The sequence below is a fragment of the Apaloderma vittatum genome, unplaced genomic scaffold (assembly GCF_000703405.1).
Source record: "Apaloderma vittatum isolate BGI_N311 unplaced genomic scaffold, ASM70340v1 scaffold38526, whole genome shotgun sequence".
In the NCBI taxonomy this organism is placed as follows: domain Eukaryota; kingdom Metazoa; phylum Chordata; class Aves; order Trogoniformes; family Trogonidae; genus Apaloderma; species Apaloderma vittatum.
In genome coordinates, this window is record NW_009721915.1 from 3,234 (window position 1) to 26,209 (window position 22,976).

At 39.3% G+C, this 22,976-nt stretch overlaps 1 protein-coding gene across 1 annotated transcript; it reads right to left on the reverse strand.

Annotated features, from left to right (window-relative positions):
* Window positions 1-1,701: 1,701 nt before the first annotated feature.
* ST13 (suppression of tumorigenicity 13 (colon carcinoma) (Hsp70 interacting protein)) lies at window positions 1,702-18,130 on the reverse strand. Its single transcript, XM_009871569.1, is given in 12 exon segments — window positions 1,702-2,177; window positions 6,786-6,886; window positions 8,003-8,066; window positions 8,760-8,779; window positions 8,782-8,869; window positions 11,943-12,045; window positions 13,348-13,458; window positions 15,331-15,415; window positions 15,986-16,052; window positions 16,591-16,661; window positions 16,769-16,838; window positions 18,071-18,130. Coding segments are annotated over 12 exon segments (966 nt in total). The 5' UTR covers window positions 18,128-18,130; the 3' UTR covers window positions 1,702-2,048.
* Between the last annotated feature and the right edge of the window lie 4,846 nt (window positions 18,131-22,976).

A 22,976-nucleotide genomic window follows, 5' to 3' on the forward strand; every position in this document is an offset into this window, starting at 1 on the left:
TAAGCATGAGTAGACAGACACAAGCAGCCAAGAGAGAGTAATAAGAAACTGTAGGGAATAAATCTATATTCAAAATACTCTTAATTCATGCACAGCATATATGCACCAGCCTGAATGAAGAAGTTGAGTTTCAGCCTATACTGATGGGTGACCTACTTCAAGTATCTCCTCCTGGGAGCAGATCAAGGGTATGACCAAAAGCCATCCACACAGCAACACTCCATCATAACGTGGGTTCACTTGGTCATGAAGACAAGCCCTTAAGCATTTAGTTCCAAATTAAACCTCAAGTTATATATACAGTTCAACTGAAGCACTTCTGTATTTAATTTAAGCAAATTTCTTTTGTATCAGAAAATTACACAAACCCCAGAAGTTTTATTTTTCAAAACCATACTTTATTTTTAAAGGCTAAGAGAAGTATTCAGAACTATATTCTTAAGCAAAAAGATTCACATTTCATTCTGCAGGGTCATTAGTGTGAGAAAAAGCATTTGGGAATTTATTTTTTGCAACTGTTTTTGAGTTCCTACACCAATCCAGATTTTAAAATGGTAACATCAGTTATGGCTTAAGATACAGAATTACAAGAGTAACACAAATGTTGAGACTCAAATGGTGAACAGGTAACTATGGTAATTTTTCCACAGAACAATAATGTTTTAGCTAAGATAAACAGAAGCAACAACTGCCTGTATTGGTAGACAAATCAACTGAACATCATCAGCAGAGACACTGCTTCAAGGACACCTGTGCTGGTAATCCACATGCATTAGAAGAATGTTCTGTCTGCTCCAATTACTTCACCTTTTCCTCCATACCACAAGCCTCAAAAACGTGGAAGTATGAAACCGTGACAACAGCTTTTTTAGTTTTTGTGGGGTTTGTGGTTGTTTTTTAAAGAAAAGGATACAAGAAAAGATGGAAGACTACAGTAGGCGGTGAAGGAAGAGTCATCACCTCTAAAGAGACAGCAGGACTTTGGCCAAGAACTTTTTAATCAGCAAGCACGTAAGGACTCAAACCGACTGAGAACCCAGAGCTGCAATTCTATTCTCCCCTTCACTGATTTCTAACTCTGTATTTACATGTTCTGGATGGCTTGCATTCAGCGGGACAGAGGTAGTGATGGGAACAAGATTCCTTCCCTAAAAAGTTTCCAAATAGATGAAACCTGGTGAGCATGGCCCCAAGGAAGGGCGAGTGCAACCAGCGGAGGACCTGCCAACTGGGCAAGGACAAGAGCACAAGCACAGACAGTCAGCTGCTCTCCCAGACCCAGACTGATAAATAAAATGTTACTGAAAGGTGCTGGACAAGAACTGAGCAAGTAACAAAACTTCTGTGGCCTCTGCAGTACGTACTTCATGCCAGCTTGTGCAAATGATAGGACTGTACCTTTGCTGCACAGTTACGGTGATCAAAATATTACATTATTTGCAGTACTGCCAGAAGTTCCAGTGTGTAATTAGCTAGCATGGTTTATACTCGTATTTTAATAGCTATATAAAGTCAGTCACCCATATATTTTTTTAAAGGACTTGTATTTGCAGACAATTCCTTTATCCAGTTAGTTCTTCAGACTTGTCCCACCTATGCTATATGTGACTAGGCCAACTTTTCTGTCCTAAGGGGATTAAAATAGACTTCAACTGTTAAAGTTACTTCTCTTTGCTCACTGAGAGTAATTAAAAAAAAAAGAAATCCAAAACAACACAACAGCAGGTTTTTATCTTAACACTCCTGGAATATGAGAATTTCTTACAGGAGTGTTCATTCAGAAGAAAGTGTCTATAATACTTATAATAAAAGGTTGCAACTCTAGGACAAGGAGGGATAGTTGAAACTATGTCATCTGAATATAATTTGAATGCTATAAACCAATCACTGAATAAAGTCAACACTTGGGGCTAGAGAGCAGCTCTCCTTCCAACACCCCATTTCTCTTCTTAAGAAGATCAGAGGTACAATGGTTTTGTTTTATTGCAACACTGGTTAGCCAAATCCAATCCTTCCCATTCAGATATGATTTTTAAGAACCAGGGATTTTATGGTTTACTGCCAAATTTGGCAGACAATTTACTGATGAGATTCATGACCTTGGGATTGTTCTGGTACTTGGACATATTTGCTGGGTTCTGGGCAACATCTTGGAATGCAGCCATAACTTCTGGATCCTGCAGGACAAAAAGCAAAACATGAGGGCATTTATAATAAACAAGTCTACAAAAGTGGTTATGTGGTTCTGAAGCGAATCTAGTTTTGTTGAGCTTTTAACATGACAAGACTAGATTAGAGTCCTGAGCAAGAGGTCTCCACCTATGATACAGTGCATGTTGTTAAACGCAGCATCAGTAAACACAAGAGTCATTACTGAACCTGTTACAGTAACAGCTCCATGTGTGAGAAGGTGGATAAGGTAAGAGTTCTTTTTCCCCAAAACAGAAGCTACCAAAGCACAGCTCTATCTACTGGATTATTTGTATTCAGGCACCTTCAAATGCATTTTGACAGAGGCAGGAGATGTGTGTCTGCAGCACGTGTGATAGGATAATCCTCTGAGCAACAGCTGCTGCTCATCCCTTTCATCCTTTTTCCTTCTAGCAGCAGAAACTTGAATCTGCTGGACTGTGAGTAGATGACATGGCAATGTTGAGCTTTTAAAAAAATGCTTCTAATTCTCAGTCATTCCCCACCTCCTCTGAGAAATCACACTTGGAAGAGAACTTTGTTATCTGTCATCACACTACTGTGTTGCAGTTCATAAATACATTCACATATACATTGAAGTCAGTGGTCAAAAGAAAACCTTAATCTTTTCTACTTAATATGAGAAGCATTAATTCTTCCCCCACCCTGTATATCTAATGGACCTTTGGCTTCCATTGAACTAGAACTGGTTCTACTCATTTCACCTATATTTTGAACAGTGGTGTCCTTCAATAAATCTATATAGACCAATTTTACATCTCAGCCTGGAAAAAATGTTTCCATTATAAGCAACTTTGCAAAGATTCAAGTTCTCTTTAATTCAGCTCAAGTGCAAGCAGTTTATGATGTCCTCTCCATTAGCTGTAGTTCCACCCGCTGTTCTTTCTAGCACACTTGAGTAGCTTCACTGAAAAATACAACCTTCCCTAGACTTCTAGCCCATTGCTACCATAGATGTAAACACTGGAAACCATCAAAAACCAGCTGGTATCCTCAGAGCTGTCTGTGTTACAATAACACCATCCTGTATCTATGCTAGCATCAGGCAAAAGCGGTTTAACAAGTCGGATCCAAAATTGCATTTGGTAACACTACCCACGTGGTTCAGTCATTTTTATATACATTGGGAATCAAGAGTCAGGTCTCACTTTTGTTAGAAGGATTTACGAGTGTTTTGTCTCCCTCACAAAAGAGAACCTGCAAAGTCTATGAAAAATAGGATGCTGAAGTTGAGAAAACAGACACTAGACTGATCTTCTCCACTTTACAGGATTCCTACTGAAAGCAAAAAAAGATTTTCACAACCTCAGACTTCTTTAACTTCTGATTTCAAAATAGGGCATGTGACCATAAAGATTGCATCATGTTGTTACATTTGTGTTTTCACCTGTATATGAATCTGGAACAAAAAGCTGAGTAAGCTTAGTCACTGGTTTGTGTTAAAGCACACCTAAATGAATGTTAAATATCCAATTTTATGCAACCTGTATTATGGTCCTATAAATTCATATCAAATAAATTACTCTGCACTTGTGCTCCCTCCAAAAGCCCTCAACCTTAGACTGTGTTTATAAAAATGTTGAAGACATCCAAGGTTCCACACTGATGGCCAATATTATCAGAATAAAGTTTAAGACTGAGCGTATCAACATTTCCATACGAACATATTTAATATATGAGGTTGAATTGGATCACTGTATAAACTGCATTAATGAAACATTCCATTTTCTAATGCTCTGGTCTTTAGTTGCAGGAAGATGAAAAATACTTCTAAGGAAAAAGTTATCACTATTCTTTTTTGGCAATTTACACATTTTGGTGGAACTCTGGGTCTAACATGACTACATGTCAAACAGGGCATCCATAGGTTCTTCTTACACATCTCACCTTTCGAAAGAACTTGTATTTGATCCACAACAGCTCTCCAAAACAGAAATGTCACATTGCGACCAGAGAAAGCAATTGCACATGCAAGCTAGCAAGTACTACAGAACCCTCCAGACAGCCAAAACAGTAAAATAAGAGAAACACGCACAAAAATTTCAGTCAATTCTTCTGGAGACTAAAAAGCTCAGGGGCAAAAGAGCTAAAATAACACGCATTAGAAGTCATTGCAAAAGGCCACAACTACTACCAATAAGAAGCTATGAATGAAATGCAACACAAGTTTTGCAACTTTTGTGTGTAGAAGCCTATTATCAGCCACAATTGAGAAAAATAAGATAAAATATCCTGAAGGCAATAAATTTTCAGGTAATGGACCTGGAAATCTTCATCAAGAAAGAAAATTTTATACTAGTTTGCAGAGATTCCTATCTTTATGCCAATGACAACCAGTAACTTCTCTAAACATGTCCATAGGCAGCCATACCTGGTTCTTTGCTTCTACAGATGACGAGCTGAAGTTGACAGCGTAACCAGCTTAATCTAGCTCATGTTCAGGCACAAACAGTTGTAAGGTTTACTTAGATGTTAACAGGCTCAGGTATTTTTCAATGTTAGCTCATGGAGAACAGTCTTAAAAATTGATAGCCACTAAGTCTAAAGAGATTGAAAAAGAAGGCCTTTACTCGCAGAATACTCCAGTTCCAGCAGTAACTCCTCACTACAAAAAGCCTCTCTCTGCTGCCTATTAAAATAGTATCTTAAGATTAGTGATTTGCAGAGACTTGTGTGATTCAGTATCTTCAGACTTTTTCGTAATGCCTCAGATAACTTTTGTAAAAGCTGACAGCTCCCATTATCCACCAATATATTCTGCACCTGCAGAGCGGAAAGCTAGTAGTAGGAACTACTGTGGAGACAGACTGAGGGAGTTGGGGTTGTTCAGTCTGGAGAAAAGGCGGCTCCGAGGAGACCTTATTGTGGCCTTCCAGTATCTCAAGGGGGCTACAAGAAAGCTGGTGAGTGGCTTTTTAGGATGGTGGGTAGTGACAGGACTACAGGGAACAGATTAAAGCTAGAGATGGATCAGTTCAGATTGGACGTTAAGAAGAAGTTCTTCCCCATGAGGGTGGTGAGACACTGGCACAGGTTGCCCAGAGAGGTGGTGGAAGCCCCATCCCTGGAAGTTTTTAAGGCCAGGCTGGATGGGACTCTGGGCAACCTGGTCTAGTGGCGGATGTCCCTGCCCATGGCGGCGGGGTTGGAACTAGATGAGCTTTAAGGTCCCTTCCAACCCTGACAATTCTGTGATTCTAACCCAGCTTATACTGTCACTTCAGAGAGGACCAGAATGTAGTCACTTGCACATTTTAGGAAAAGGTGGCAGTACAGACATAGATAAAATGCTGAACAAATCAGAACTAAATATGAAATTTGTACAAAGAGGTCAGCAAGAGCCTCAAGGCTTTGCTGACAGGTTCTACGTGTTAAAGCCTGCTTGCACTATGAGAAAATACTGTTCTTCACAAGAGTCCTACACTATGCTGGAGTATATATGATCAGGATGCAACAGAATCTTCTTAAAGGCATATGGCAAGTGCTTAATATTTAGCCAGACCTCAAAACTCCGCTTTCAGCAACTCTAATTTCAAACTCCTATATTACAGCATAAATTAGCCAGATAACGCATACAACTACAAGGCATGGACTTTCTTGGGTGGTTTGCATGCAAGTCAACACTGCTGGCTGTGGTAGCCTAAGGAAACGTGCATTTCCAAACACCAGCAACCATTAAGGGAAGCTGTGAACTTCTGTGTGGAAAAGTGATGCCTTTTTTGTGATTTCAGGGCATACCAAATAAGGGTCCCTTACGATGCTTTTATTTAGATGGGGTCATAGCTGTTCAATGAGACAAGAATAATGCATAACTTTAATTTAACCACAGCAATCCAGAAGAAGTAACAAGACACTTTACTTGATCATATTAGTATGCAAATCTAACTGTGGAACTCAGATTCTTCCTAGTCCACCTGGCCCTAAAACTGATGCTGTCAGGTATGTTCTGTTTAATTTACTGGAATACTTTTGTGGTGTAAAAGTAGTCATGACACTGTGCAATTAATTAGTTGAGCAATTAATTATGTCCACTGGGGAAGTAAGCTTTCTGAACATGAACTTAGAAAATGCCAGATGCAGACTATTCTGATACTATTTTGCCTTTGGCAAAACCCAAACACTTAATCCCCCAAGAGAAAGGCAATTCTTATCCCAGTATTATTGTAATATTTTGTGTTGCAACAGTATTAACCATTAGGTTTGTCTGTGTGTAATTATCTCGCCACAATGTGTATACATTCAAAAAAGGAGCAAGTGATTTATACCATATGGAAAACAACCATTCAAGACACTCTAAAGAGATGAATAACTCTATATAGCACATAGCTTTGCCTATCATGGGCAAGTTTGGGGCCCAGGAAAGGAGCAGGGGCAATCTTTAATTAAGCTCCCATCGGTTTGAATAATAGCTAACACTGACTCCAGACAGTCTGGTGCCACACACACATGGAGAGAATTTCGCAACAGAAATAAGTAAGCATCCCACTGCTATCCAGAAGGTCACATCTTTTTTCTTTCCCATAGTTCACAAGCGCTGTTCAGAGTGTTTAGCTTTGATTTTAACAAATACTCACCTGCATGGCTGCAAGGACTTCTGGATCACTGAGAATCTCATTCAGACCTGGCATACCTGCCATTCCCGGCATACCTCCAGGCATAGCCCCAGGAAACCCACCTGAAAATCCAAATCAAGAAGAATGATGTGTACAGGAGTCATGGTGAAGAGAGAGACCAAGATATACTTCCTTTGTCACACCTCTAAAGTCACTGTCTTTTACAAGGCAACAGCTGATCCACCGAATGGAAAGCAGGTTCTTCACCTTTTCTTTCTGGAAAGACCTACATCTTTCTTGTTTCATTCATGTTTTTAACCCAATTGATTAGGAGGCTTGTAATGAGTGTGAGCATCTAGCACCTTCGATGCACTTATTTTTCTGGTTAACTTAAATCAGGTACATCTCAAGTCCAGGAACATGAGGAGTTTGAGTGCCTGGAGTGAGTAATTCAGGGCAAAAGCAGATCTGCAGTAGAATGTTCAGGTACATTCCACTAGAACTTATGGTCTGAAAAAGATTACACCACCAAAAAAATAAAAAACCCACCCTGAAGCAAAATGCTTGAGGTTCTGTTTTTTAATTCTTAATCAGCAGCTAGCCCAGCTGTGCTGAGCAGGGTAGACATGGTCTTTATTTGGTTCCCCTGACAAGCTGAGCTGGTTGGAGCCTGCACATAACCTACCTCACCTACATCTCAGTCTTCAAGACCATTATCACTTATTCTTATTTCTGACAAATTTGTTGTATTCAAAATAACATGGAAAGTCCTATGTCCAGGGAACTGTTCGATGACAGCTTTTCTGTAACTACCTCCTTTAAGAAACTGTTCTGTTCAACCACAGCTTGCAACTAGCACAGATTTTCCCAATATTCAATCCAAATTTTCATCTTCAAAACTATTGTTCTTAAACAGAATGGGTCCAAGGCACCCTGGGTAATTAAGAAAACAGTTTTATATTAGTTTTTCAGCACATATTATTAAGCAAATACTGCACCTTTGTTTTCTCAGACCTAAATCCTTTTATTGTTATCCATCATTATCAATTTCTATATTCCCTCTAAGAGGAAGAACGCCATTCCCTTTTCTCACGTGCTCAAAGAGTTATTTGTAGACAAGTACTAAACTTCATAAAGTATTTTTGTCTCTGTTTTGAGAACAAATGCGATAAAATCTGTGGTTATAATACTTCACATAGAAACAGTGCCTCTGCCTCTGGTGCTTATAAACAAAATACCTGGGAATCCACCTGGGAAACCACCAAACTGAGCTCCTCCTGCCTGTCGTCTTGCTTCTTCCTCCTGCAGATGAAAGCACATCATTCCACACAAAGCAATGGAACTGCAGCCTGTTTTCTACTCCTCAACTGGTTGTAGGAGGGAAAAAAAATAGCTGAGACTGTTTCAGGCAGGTAGGCTATCGCAATAAACAAAAACATGTAAAACCACTGACAAGAAACACTGATGTCTACTTTCACTTCAATATGTTTTGGCAGGTATACAGAGTATGCTTTTGCTGAATATTCACTGTATTATTTATTTCTTTTAGGTCTTTGACTTACCTTTCTAGAACTAATATTTTAATATGTTGGGGGGGGATAACCAGTAAAGCACGAACAAAAAGCAAGCAAACTGTGTCAGGAAGTGAGGAAGAGAAGCAAAGTATTATCCTGAATTTAAAACCTCCCACTTTAGAAGACATAAATACTTTAAGTGAAAGCTATTCTGGTAGTCATACAAGAACTGGCTTCTTGAAATAAGAGCATTATTAGAGATTCCAGAACCTGCTTTTGTCATAAGCAGTAAAAGCAGATGCAGTACAATACTGCCTTCTCCAGACTGGATTATTGGTCAAGTAACCAAGACAGAGATCGCCTCTCTAAAACAAAATTCCAAAACTTAAAATGAAAGCAATTCTTCACTGCAATTCATTTTAACCAAAATAACTGAGACTCTCCAAATTGCTAAGAAACATTAAAGCCTAGTAGTATTCACCCTTTGTGCTCTCTCATGCTAAAAAAAAACACTCTTTCCATTCTCTCCTTGATTTCCTTTTCTTCACGCTTCCGCTCGTATTTTCGGCGATGTTCTGCAATCTTCTGAGCCTGTTACAACAGTATACCAAGATTCCGTATACATTTCTAGCTTATCACAAAATACATTTCAATATAGAACACATGTAATCACTAGCTTTTACCAGTTCTTAAAAATACAATCTGACTTCACATCCTAAAAGCCCCTTTGTATTAGAAGCCATTTGCTACTTCCTATGGCAATCATTTATTGATGTCTACTTGGCCCTAACTGGATTCACCAAACATGCACTCTCATATACTTTTTTGCTGTAGAGCTTTAGTAGGACTTGCAACATAGCTGGAACTCAAACACGTTATCTTTCCACATCATCATTTGTGCTTTTATACTGAAATATTAATTTATTCAGGGCTAAAACCAGCAACTGCCCTGGAAAAGGGAATTTTTAGCATCACAACAGGAACTATAATGCACCCTGTGCACACACACACACACTTTTTAGACAGTGTTATTGCTGTTACAGATGCCTTTGCAGCATATACAGCCAGACATAAACAGACCAAAGAATTCCTGAATCAAAGCAAGAAAGGGCTTGTGGGGGAAAAAGTTTGCTTCCTGTTAGTAGATTTTTTTCAAGTCTACCAAAAATCTACATCCCACATCCCAGCAGAAGAGCGTGGTTCACAATGAACTTCCCAAGGCTCCTCACTCAGGCTCATTATAACAATAGAACACTAATTGTATCTCTGCTTTCCTGAAACCAGGATGTATCCTTATACAGCAATGCAAAAGAAAAAGTTCATGATTTCACAAACTGTGCATGATACAACACTCCTGTAACTAAAAAACCTAGCAAAACCAAGGTTCCAAGAACAGAGATAGTAGTTACCACTACAATGAATACTCTTCTATTACTTCACAATACTCTTAAAACGATGAAATGATTTTGTAAGTAGTGAAGTTTTGATACAACTTATTTTAGCCAAGAGATATTCATTCCATACCACATCATTCTTGAAGTACATTTGCCAGAAACACACACTGAAGGCAGCAAGAGTGTCTGATATTTAATGCAGTACATGTTATCAGAATCTGGTATTATGGCCATTCAGTAGTTCATTCAGGCAAAAGTAAGTGGTTTATGGTGTTGGGGTTTTTTTAATAAAACATACAGAGCTTTCTGAAGTTTCAGTTTTCATTGTTTCTAAGTGTTTGTCAAGATGAACTAAGCCTTTTTAGAATTTGACTCAGGCTTTCAGCTCTAAGTGCTACAAAACAAAAAGTGTTAGAAAAGCTGAAAGTGAATAAATTAGGTGAACATATCTTCACTTATTAAACATTAAAAACAAAAAACTCACCCTTGAGAAGATCACACATTTTTCCTTGAGCTACATACACAAATTCCCATACAGTTGGCCACTACACATCATTGTACCATAGACACACTCTGCTGTTACTGTGCATGGGCAGATTAACTGGGAAATAAAAAGATCTCCCTCAGTCAAGCAGTAAGTATGCCTCTTATGAAAAAGGTTGAGACCCAAGACCTAATTACATTTACCACAGATCAGTAATCTCCAATGCAGAAGACAAATAGGTTGTAAGATGGTTCTCCATTGTTGTTTTGTTGGAGACAGCATCTTCTACAAGACAGGGCAGGAAAACTGAAAGCTGAAGCTACGACACATGAATGTTTATCCATTTGCTGGGTTAAGTTTGGGTGGCTGCCAGATGCTCACTATGCCACTCTCTCACTCCCTCCTCCACAGGACAGGGACAGAAAATAAACCAGAGAAGCACCTGGCTTGAGGTAAAGACAGGGAGATCACTCATGGGCAAAACAGGCTCAACATGGGGAAGACTAATTTATTGTCAATTAAAAATAGAGTAGGATGATGAGACACAAAGACAAAACTAAATCCACCTTCCCACCAGTCCCCTTCTTCCTAAAGCTCAACTTCACTCCTTTGCTCTCTACTATTCCACCTCCTCCTCCGACCCTGGATGGCACAGGGGGATGGGAGTTGTAGTCAGTCCATAACACCGCACCTCTGCCACTCCTTTCTCCTCGTACATTTTCCTGCTCCAGCATGGGATGCCCACACTGGATACAGCCCTTCAAACTGCTCCTGTGTGGCTCCTCCCGACAGGCTATGGTCCTTAAGCAACAGACTGTTCCAGCATGGGTCCCCCATGCCCCACAGCTCCCACCAGAAAACCAGTTTCTGCGTGGATATCTCTCTGCAGGCCGCAGGCTGAACTGTCCATGGGCTGCAGCCTCCTTCAGGGCACATTCACTTTCTCTGCATGAGGTCTTCCATGGGCTCAAGGGTGACAACCTGCTTAACCACGGTCTTCTCCAGGGGCTGCAGAGGAATCTCTGCTCCCATGCCTGGCATACCTTCTCCCCTTCCCTCTTCACTGATCTTGGTTTCTGCAGGGTTGCTTCTCCTCTGTTTTTTCTTTACTTCCTTCTCTCTCACAGCTGTTGGGCTAGATTTTTAATCCTTTCCTAAGTATGTCCTCACAGAAGCACCACTAGCATCACTGACTGGCTCAGCTTTGGCCAGCAGTGGGTTTGTTTTGGAGCCCACTGGAACTGTCTCTATCTGACACAAGGGCAGGCCCATGTCTTTTTTTGCAAGAGGCCAGCCCTGCAATGCAACAGCTGCAACCTGTGTTCTGTCAATCATTTTAGAGGAACATGCAAAATGGATGAAAAAGAAAGCCTGCTGTCAACAGTCTTATATTTGTTACACAAAAGTTCTTCCTTAGAAAAATGCTGGGGTCAATCACACAAGGAAAGCTGAAAACCAATCGTACAGACATTACACTGCCCTCACAGGGAAGACTAATGAAAGTACAAATCACAGCAAACTTGAACTGCTTCAGGTTCTATCTGTTAAGATTTCAAAAAGGAACGTGGAATTTCATAGTTTGGTTACATATGCAGCCCCAGAGACTCAATTTCTCTCCACACAGCCATAAACAGCTGCAATTGAAGACAGAAGTATTTATAAACGCAGTTTGAAGTGTCAGATGACACATGAACACATTCCCACAAGATAATGCATACTGGAAGAATATGAAGGCAGCAACGTCACTCAGATAGAGGAGCGACCTCCGTTATGCCTCCCCACTTACTCTTGGCTGCACCTCCTTCAGCATGGCACTAGCATCTTCATCATAATCCAGTTTACAAGCTAACGCAAGATCATGAGCAGCCTCCTCCCAGTGACCCAGAAGTCTGCAATTCAGAAGACACCAACATTCAGAAGGAAAAAGCAAATTCGACTCTTACAGTTCTTAAAAATGTCTACAACCATGCAGCTATATGGACTTAAAGAAACGTGAGGTTTAATAATCACAGTGTTTTCTGTAACCTGATGCCATTAGAGGACGCTTGCTTCGCACCCTTGCGGTAACAATTGCCTTAAGTAACAATGGAGAAAAAAAATCCCTCAATCAGCTAGTGTCTTTGCTTGCTACAAACAAGAAGGGTCTAACTTGGAGAAGGTACCCTACCTAAACAAGTGGAGCCCACTAATAAAAATAGTCTTCACCACGAGGTGCATTTTCAGTGTAAAACTACACATTCAGGGTTCTGCACACATCCACAGAACTACTACCTCAAGCTTAAGCGGACCCTCTCTACTCAGCACTCAAACATCCCAGCTAACTGGACGCACCATGTCTTAGTTGAAGATGTCATACGAGCTACCATGCAAGCTTAACTACTCATTTACACAAACTCTTGATAATCAAAAATTTAAACACTTATGTTTACAGACAGATGTGTTAATTCAACCTAAGCTTCTCACTCTTAGGCTCCGTGGCATTTGTTACAACTGTAGACATTAACAAACTACTCTCTGAACACTATTTAAAATGTCCCTTCTTTTTTCATTTAAGTTCTATTAGCATTTACTCCTTCCACTTTGACGCAGACCGTAAGAAGTGTCATCTTATGTTTTTCTTGGCTGATTTACTGACATTTTAAAAATAAATAAATGTCTAACTGTCATAGAGGGGGATGTACTCTGGTGGAATGCCTTCTCAAATAATTATACTGTTGGCTTGATACTACTCTTCAACAGCAATGCATGGTTCCCCATATAACTAAGCAGTTTAATTTACTATGTAAAACACTCTAGGATCTAATGGAATATAAGGGCAGTAGAGCAATGTTTAAGAACCACAGGTTAGTAAATAAAAACCAAACTAAGTGAAAACAAAAGACTTCCAAACAAATAAAACCCACAGTCCTAGAACTCAGTACTTAGTGAATTATTAGAAAATGTTATTCAGAAAAGCAGTAAGCCATTAGAAAATATGTTCCAAAAAAAAAAAAAAAAGTGTCAGTACTACTCATAATTGCCATCACTGTCACCCTTTCTTTCCTGTAAGCCGTACACACGCTCAGCACAATGGTTTCTTGTCTCATGCTCTCAGGTGCAAGATAGACAAGACACAGAGAAGGAGAGAATGCATAAACAAAACTTTTTGCCCCAAGTAAGTGAAAATATCAAATACAGGTGTAGTTTGTTACCTATGCGCTTTCCCCCTCCATTTATAGGTCTGCGCCGAGTCAGGATTAATCTTGATGGCTCTGTCACAATCTCTAATGGCAGCATTTGGCTTCTGTAGTTTCACAAAAACACTGTGGGAATAAGAACGTTGTACATACTGAAATACCAAGTTACTAACTTAAGCTGTAAATAATTGCAGATGACTAAGAGGCAAGCTAGTGAGATAATATATTTGATGAGCTGAGTTCAAAAAGAGTGGGTAACGATAATGAAGTCACTGAAATGTAGTTCTCACCACTACCATTGTAGGTGAATCATTAGCAAGAAGAGAAAGCATTCATTGTTCAGTCTCAAGCCTTGGCAGCAAGAATAACTTCAGTGTACAAGGAGAAACACACATGAACGCAAAGGACAGTTCAGTTCTCTGGTTTTTGGAGTCTACAGCCAATGGCAACTAGCAATCTGAACAAAATAATAACATTACAGAGTCTTTAAAACAGTAAGAAAGCACAAGCTATCATACAGGCTACGAGGAACAATAGCTACAATCATCAGGAACCACAAAAGGAGACAGGAGACAAGTCATCAAAATTAAGAGGCAAAACACAAATCCAGAAAGTAGCCCCAATCCTTTGTCAGTTAAGTAACTGCAAATTTTAAAATGCACAAGCAGAAAAAACTATCTAGTAGGGCAGTACTTCAGGAGATTCAGACATCTCAAATTCCTCCAAAGGAAAAAATAAAAAACATTCTTAAATTGAATAAAAGTGTTTTGATAAAAGACACTCCAAGTCAGAACTTCCACCCTTTTACATCTAATTGAAAACAATTCATTAGCAACTAGAGTGCCTGTAATTACAGTCATTAGTGTGCTTGCTTTATATAACAAGCCCTGAAGTCACACATTCTCTTCTAGAAATAACTAAGTGGACAACCTGCTGTTACACTGCAGGTTTTAGAACACCCTAACATGTTGTTTGCTTATTACTACTGCAGACCAAACTGAAGTAACTTTGAAACCTTCCCTGATGTTTGGGTTTTTTGGTTTTTTGTTGTTTTTTTTTTAACTAATCCCAGTCCTGGCAGTTTTAAGAGGTTTGAAAAGTACTGCTATGATGCCAACAACAGTGTATTAAGGTAAACAAGCCGTGTTACATGGAAAAGCTTTAACGTGGAAGGGAAAAAACAGCAAGGCATGAACTAATTCAGATGTACTAGAATGGAACGGTTAAAGGACACCAATCACATGAAAGTCATCAAAAGTTGACATTTCTTTGGGCTGTACCTTGCTATGGAAAAGATCCACCCAACTATCAAATCTTCCATGGTTTGTGGTTTTTTGTTTGTTTTTGTGTGTGTGTGTAAAAAAAAAAAAAAAAAATCTGTAGAAACTACGGCAATCCATACTTTCTCAGCCTTCCTCAAGAATTAGGAAGATAAATACATTAATTATGAAGTTAGGGCTACCACACATCAAATCTGACAATGTTCCCAATGCATTATCCGCGGTCTGGCAGATGTAACTAGCAGTAAGATGGGTATTGAATGGGTTGAGAAATAGGTGTGTCCTTTTCCAACACAGGACTGCTGAATAGTAAATTCACAGTGGATCAATTCATTTAGCAGGTACAAGAGGGAGAGAATTTGCATGATCCACAATTAACTTTGCATCTAAACAGGGCATGATTCCAATCATCATCATCCCAGAATAAATTTCAGATTTTACAGGGGTTTGTTAATTTGTTACCCAGTACCAGAAGACGTATTACCACAATTCAATTTGGAACATCTTTCTGTTTCTTATTCTCATCTCAAGATTCTTCACAGGGCTGCTTCAGCAAATCTGGTTAATCGCATATAAGAGAAAATGCATGACGTACTTTTCTCCTCCCCTCATGTAATAAAGTTTAAGTTTACACAGATCCTCAAGCTGCTGCTGGATTTAGGCTCCTTAAGGAAAATAGCAGGACAGAAAAATAACTCACTAGTTAATACTGACTCACCTTGCCCTCTTGGCATACAAGATGGCCAAACAAGGATTCAGCTTGATAGCATCTGTGAACAAGTCAACAGCCTTCTGAAGTTCACCTGAACATGAGCAGCAGTAAAGTTTCAGTCACGGTGCAATGAAATTACATACACATGGCCCAACCTGCCCTACAGGGTGTTATGTCCCTCAACACATCTTAAGTGGAACACTATGAGCAAAGGAAAATCAATTTCTCCCTCTTACTATGTTACTGAAGTACAAACTACAAAATTAATGCTGGAGGGGAGGAGAGACTTTTCCCAGCTAAATTTCTACATTTAACTTTGTATGCAATCAAATAGGAAGTCACCTCTTTATTACACAGCTTTTCACGGCATTAAGTCAAACCACCAGAGACACTAATCATAATATGAAGGGAAGTATTATAATGATCAATTTGTAATTAAGGTATTGCCGTACCTAATTCCCCCTCCTCACCCTGCCCAAAACTGTAGCTACATTGGAAAGACAGTACTTAAAGCAGCTTTCATGTTCTACACTTTTGGTTATCCAAAAAAAGTGGATAACCACCCTTGAAAGCACTCAAAATGGTCCAAGGTATTTACTTCCTTTAAAAAAGAGAACCAAATCTACTGTCCTTCAATATGTACTAAAAAACAATTTATCACCTTCACTTAGAGCATTTATTGCTTCAATCTTCTTCTCATTAGCTTGATCCACCATCTCTTCGGTTACCTAGGAAAATAAATACATATAGAGAACCCAAAAGCTGTAGAGTTCAGGTCAGAATTACATCAAAGAAGGGACATCCAGTTTTCTGATACCAGAATCTTGTTTCTAATTTGCATCAAAATCATAGTTCAAAAAAAAAAAACCAACCCAAAAACCCCCAACCTAACAAAACAAATACCTTTGCTTTCAGCTTGGAGACACTACCCACCACTATTTTTAGCTAGAAAACACTCAAAGGAGAAGTTGAATAATGGAAGATTGGTATATTATCTTTTTCTCATGGGTGTTTTGATAAATTCTTTAGTGTTTTCTGACCTGATTTCCTTCACTGGACTTTTTGAGAGCCTCTAATACTGAATTAAGAAAAGACTGTGGTTTTAAGCCAGTAAGTTTCCTACCTAGGAGAAAATGAGCAGAAGCAACAGCTGGTTACCTAGCTAATATATTACTTCTACCCCCACAGTTGCTATCTTTCACTAAACTCAAAATGTCTCCCCATCTTTCCTACTGCCACAGACACTGAAAAAAATATTGCGCTTACCTCCACATTTTCATCTCCCATTTCCTGAGGTTCTTCATTGTCTGGCTCAATCACTCCCTCATTGTCAATTTCTGGGAGAAAAACATAAAGCAAGATTAAGCTCTACCTACAGACAGAGAGGACTTCCAGAACCATGTTTGAATTGGTGAAACACGATAAAGTCATCTGTTTTCCACACCTAAGTCGCTCTCTTCACTTTCTGGTTCTGGTGATTTAACTGGCTCCTCTGGCTGTTCCTCTGTTTTGCCCTGAAAGAGAAATGTAAGCATACATTATTTCTGACTGATATTCTATTCCTACTTTAACAAATAACAATGCATCAGAAAATCCAAAATTAATCTTCAAAACATCAGACTGCTCCACAGCTGAAATGTTTTATTTTTAAAGATACAAATCTCCCACATGCAAATAACTCAGAGCCCATTATTGGTAACTTCCATTATTGGTAAAGCCTGTCTCCCAAATTGTGTAATTCAATAATCAAAGCCAAATAAACCGGAAAATACCCAGTTCAGAACCAGTTTTGCAATGAACACTAACTAACCCTTCCAATCTTCCTGCCTTCCCTCAGACATTCTCTGGATCAAAAATTCTCTCAATCTAATACTATTAAGCTCAATTCCTTTAACAGTGAACAGTAAGCTGGTGTCAATGATTAAAACATTGGGTTTATTTGCCAAGGTCGGAGATCTTTGCCCTTTATAGGCACTTACAATGTTTTTTCCAAACGTTTTCCTATCAACTTTTACCAGCGCTACTAATTTCCTCTGAAATGGGAAAAAGAATGTTCTACTTGATCACAGACATAAGCAGCTTGTCTTCAACGTCACAGACAATACTTGTTACACACATCCAATCCCTCCATACAGTTCTAACTAGCCAGTAATTCCAGCATGTGCTGTCTTTTAAATCCCCCCCCCAAAACAATTTTACTTCTTCCAAAAGTATTTCAAGCTTGGGAAAATTCTGCTATAAAAAATTTATTATCTCTCTTAAAAAACAAACGAGCAAAAAACAACAAAACCAAAACTTTTCCACCATATTGCCCTAAGAAGTTGATAGTTCAACTGCTTACTTCATTATCTACCATGCTTGCTAAGGTTTCTTGTCATGCAAAGATCATAATTCAAGATCATAATTTAATCCACTAATGACTACAGAAGAGGTGCATAAACAGACAGCGAAAACATAAAAAGAAAAAAGAAATTAGGACGTTTTGGCATTTGCATTGCACAGAACATCAGGCATTCAGGATTAGGGAAATGGAGCATGATAACACTTGCAATAAACTAGGAAGCCATCTGTAACAAGCCATCTACAACACGCAATGGGCAGGCTTCAGACTGAACTGTCACACCCCAGCATGCTCACCCACTGTCTTTGAGGGAAAATTGACAGCAACGTTTTCCCTCCTCCTGCTCAGTAACTTTCCCAGAGAGTCCAAATGTTAGTTTTCAATGATAAATTCTTCATATCTCACCTTACTTGTCTCCTCGGTGGAGGCACTGGCTGGAGCAGGCGGTATTGTGCCTCCCATACTTTTCAGCAAAACAGAGAAGAGAAAAACCAAAACAGTAAGATTATCAGAATAGTGATAAGCATTCTATTAATTCAAATCCTGCTGATAATCCCATCTTTCTGTAGTGACACAAAGCATGATGATGCAATTCACTGTAAAACCAGCAAATAAAAAGCACACACCCACCACGCTTTTCTCAGTATAATGCAACGCACACTGTATCTGTTGGCTCTTTCACCTAGAATTTCACTGTGGCTTGTACTCATGCACATCACTCACCCATCCTCTCTCAGAGGACAAAGCTGCCTCCCTGGCTCAATGTAACTTATGTTTTAAGTAAAATTTAAGTATTATTAAAATTAGAATTATTTTTGAAACAGAGGTTAAACAATTTAAGAGAACCATAACGACCTAAAATGTTGATGCAATTAAAAAATTGCTGCCTAGAAAAAAATTTCATTTCTCTTACATATTGGCACTATTAATGCCTTTCCTGAGCTACCAGTTAAGAAGCATTCTCTATATAGACAACATTCTTTCAGTGTAGAATAAACTTCTCTACTATATTGACTTTGGTTAGCAGCCAGAAATAAGCATAGGCTGAATTCCCTGTCTAACCATACATGATGGCAGGCTGCCACAAGGACTACCCCTCCCATCCACTGATAAGTTTTCAATTGCTCTGGCCATACACACTTCAAAAGGAAAAAAACGCACCACGTTTCTATCAATTCAACAGGCTCAACCAGCTACACTGGGCCCCACACAACTGGTTAGACATGATGCAGAGGAGAGGAGAAGAAAGTGGGCAGGAGGATCTGGAAGAGTGCAGGACTACCTGCTTTCAGGAATTAGTGCAACATAAAACTATATCCTAAAAATGTGTCCTGGTTTGAGCATCCCCCTGCATGGCACACAGTGATCTTCCTCACTGTAGGAGCAAGTATAAGCAAGAGTCTTTCTGCATATCGATTCCTGGTAGTAACTAAACATCAAGTGTTATCACTTCTAGTAGCAGACACTCTCTGAGAAAACGCTCTGTTAACTTCAGGAAGTGTCATCTCTTAGAAGAGACTTGGCTGAAAAGTAAAATCACTGAACAGAATTGGTTCTGTTTAGCTCAAACCAGGACAGGATGAGACCCTACAGCTTCTTAAGTCAGGCTGCTGCAGTCTCATTCTCTCCTTCTTCCTCTCTCCCGTCACCAGCATCATCTCACAGCCGGGCCCCAAGCTGGGGACGACAGGTCAGGGATGAATTGGGAGAGAGAGTAGAAGAGGGAAGAGGAGGTGGCAGGATTGACAGACAGGTCTTGGCACAAGACCCTGCAGCAACATGCAAGCAAACAGCACTATGCCACCTCCAGCTTACAAGGATAAACTGGCAAGAAAAAATACCACAAGTTACAAAACCTGGCATCTTCTGAAGCTATTGCAAAAACCTAGATGTGTCCCTGGAATGTTGAAATTACTTAATCTAAACTATACTGCAAAGACGAAACAACAACAGTCGGATAAATCCTCATAGAGCTAGGCAAAAAACCCACAGTACATGTAGTAACTGTTCCTCCTAAATTTTTACCCCCGCAGGCTGACAATAGCACACGTAATTCTCTACCAATCCCTAGAGAAACATAAAGAGTTTTCTCTAGGACTACAGAGACTCTCTAGGGAAGCTTTGGAACTTTTCTTCTGCACAAAGGAAACTATAAATTCTGAAGCACTTTAGTAGTGTTAATAGCCAATATCCAGGTTAACACAATGCTCACAAATTAAAATCAATCTAATGCTTGTTGGCAACATTTCCCCCCCCCAGCTTTTTTTTAAAAAAACTAAACAGTAAGACTCTTTCAAAGCCTAGTTTCCTGTAAGAAGACTGGGAACTCTCATAACTCAGAAAGCTTAAATAAGTGATTGGAAGCCAGGGATGTTATTAAGAGCAGCTCAATCTAAAAAAAAATGCAGTAATCAAATTCTTGAGCAATTCCAAACTATCAGTCTCAAGATCAGCTGGTTTTAAATCTGACACCTTGAATCATCTCAAGGCTGAAACAACTTGGCCAGTCTCCTCTGCCCTCTTCATATCCCCCTGAAAACTATCCAAGCTTAGATCAGTCTACAAGTTATGTTTAACTAATAAATATACACCTTTTATATTATTTCATGAACTGCCAAGGCTAGATGGTTTCACTCCTAGTCCTTGAAAATGTTTTTACTGTTCAGTTATCCACCATTTAAACCAGAGTTATAATTCAAGAACAATTCAAAAGCAAGTTACCCTAAAATCCCTTAAACCGGTATTTAATTAGAACGATTAAGTGCACGGCAAGGATATGCAAAATTTGCAATGTATTTAACCTCGATGGTATATAGATATACGAGACACTATTTCAGGAAAAGGCAGGTACTGAGCTGTATAAACAGCGCACACAAAGACAAAAAAGTATTTTAAATTAAAACTTTGTGCTAAAATAGAGTTATGCTACTCCAGTAACAACTCTTGGGAGCTGTCAGGACTCACTGCAACAATGACTCCATAATTCCACTCATCACAGTCATGAGAAATGCTGCTTTTATGACTTGTTGGAAGAACTGCAACTGTTATTTCTGCACCCACTGTCATCACTGAGCACAATATTTTTAGAGAGAAACCGGATTACAATGAATTCAAAAGGGTCAAAATCTCTTTGAACAAAACAACAAAAAGACAAAAAAGCCTGTTCATCACTTAGGGATTCTGTGCTTTACTTTTCAGGACTGCTATTGTTTCTTTGCTTAACTGCAGCTTTTTGAAACATGTTCCCTTTAATGACTCATTTCATTATAACTCAAGTCAAAATATTTGTATTTTCATAAAATTATGAAAAAGAAGGCTTGACTTAAAGGGATGTCAAAACACTTTCCAAACATTCATATGGTACTGCACACCTTCTGTACTGAGAGCATCTCTACAGAAATTAAATACACAGTTTGACAGAACAAAGGTTATAAGGTAACAAGTGCATGAAAACAAATATGACTTAAGGTTTCTGATGCAATATTAACAGCTAGTCAGAAATAAAGCATCCCATTCTGATGTTACAAGCAGTTAGCACCATTAAACTTAGAATTGTTAGCTTTAAGAAAAAAAAAACAAAACAAAACACAATCGAATCAACCATCAGAACTTTAGTGGAAAAATTTAATGATGGTTTTCAGTGACATTTAGTTGTTATTCTGCAATCACTCACAACATTATCTTGGTGAGTAAACCTATGTCTTTCAGGTTAATCCAGGTAAACCTGACAGAGATACAAGATTTCAGATTATCTCCATCTGAAGCCAGGCCACACTAAGTTTCAAGCAGTTTCCAAAGAATGAGAAGACTCAGAAAATACACCTAATAGTCCTACAGCAAACAGCACTGTTACAGAAGGGCAGAGGGGAACCCACCAGACTTCTAGACAGTTTGACAGGAACCACTGCAGCTACCATTTCAAATATCCAAGCGCATAACTCACTAAATCTGTGAAGAAAACTAGAAAGCCTAAAAGAGCTATAGAATATTCTACTCCTAAATATTTTTAACTTCTGAGATAAGGATTTTACATGGAATAAATATTCCATAGCGCAAAACCTAATTTTTCTACTCTAAAAAAAATAAACTGGAAGTTAGAGCCCTCCCCACTAACATGGAGAAAGTTAGAAATCAGATGATCACCTTTCCATTCTCTAATGCTTTCTTTGGCCAAAAGAAGCCAGTGTTCTTCTGCTCCCTCCCAAAATACTGCTCTCACCTTCAAAATTACGCAACAGGAGAATGGAATTAACTTAGGGTGAGGCACTGAAGTCTTTTACACCGTAGAAAAAGGAACTAGAGGCGTGCAGTAGGATAAACTAAACATTTATCTCCTTCCTAGGCATGCATGCAGCTACTACAAGTATTGAAAACTCAAGTTAAATAGATGTAGGTTTACAACCACACTAATATGCAGATGCATAAAGGTTGAAACTGTAAAAAAAAATTAAAATAATTTTAGCCATTTTCATTATACGATATATCGTGAAATGCCAGTATTTAGTCATATATACATATATGCACACAAAGCCCCACTAGTTTTTTGGGTATACAGCAGAAAGCACAGTTAAAATACTCGCAAATTTGAAGCAGATTTTCTAAAACAAATCCCAGCTTGTCACCAGACAAAAAACTTCCCCTGTCATAATCTGCAAGAACTCTTCTCGAACAAATTGTAGCCACAAAAGCCAAGCCGAGGCACCCCAGGCGAATACAGCGGTTCTGCAGGTTCAATGCCAGCAGCAAGGGACCTCAATCCTTCCAACCTGGTGTCTCTGGGCACTCGGGGTGGACCCCAAGAATGTTTTTATACCAAGAATGTTTTTATACCAAGAATGTTTTTATACCCAAGAATGTTTTATTTTTTAAGCATCTGCTACGACACACGTGTGAGGAAGCCTACGTGCGGCGTATGCAGCAGAGGCTTGAAGTGCTTCACAGGGGAACAAGATTTCAACTACTTGACACAGGAGGGCTCCAAGAGGCAAAGCACGTTTTGGCGGGGAAGCGTTACGCGTGTTAAACCCGTCAGGTATCTCAGGCTTTCGGGTACCAGGATGCAAATCACGGCCACTCACCTCCCCGCAAACTCGGCTCCTTTTAAGACAGGCTAGCCAACTTTGCTGCATAATACGGGAATTAGCTCGGTAAGCGTTACTCAGGGGCTTTCCGGCCTGGAAAGCTGAGCCACTGAGGTGGCCGGGGGGCAGGCTTTTTGCAACAGGAATAGCCGCAGTTGAAAACAAAACAAAACGGAACAAAACAAACATCTCCAACAGGTCTTTTTAACGCTCGAGCGGGAAGGGAGGGC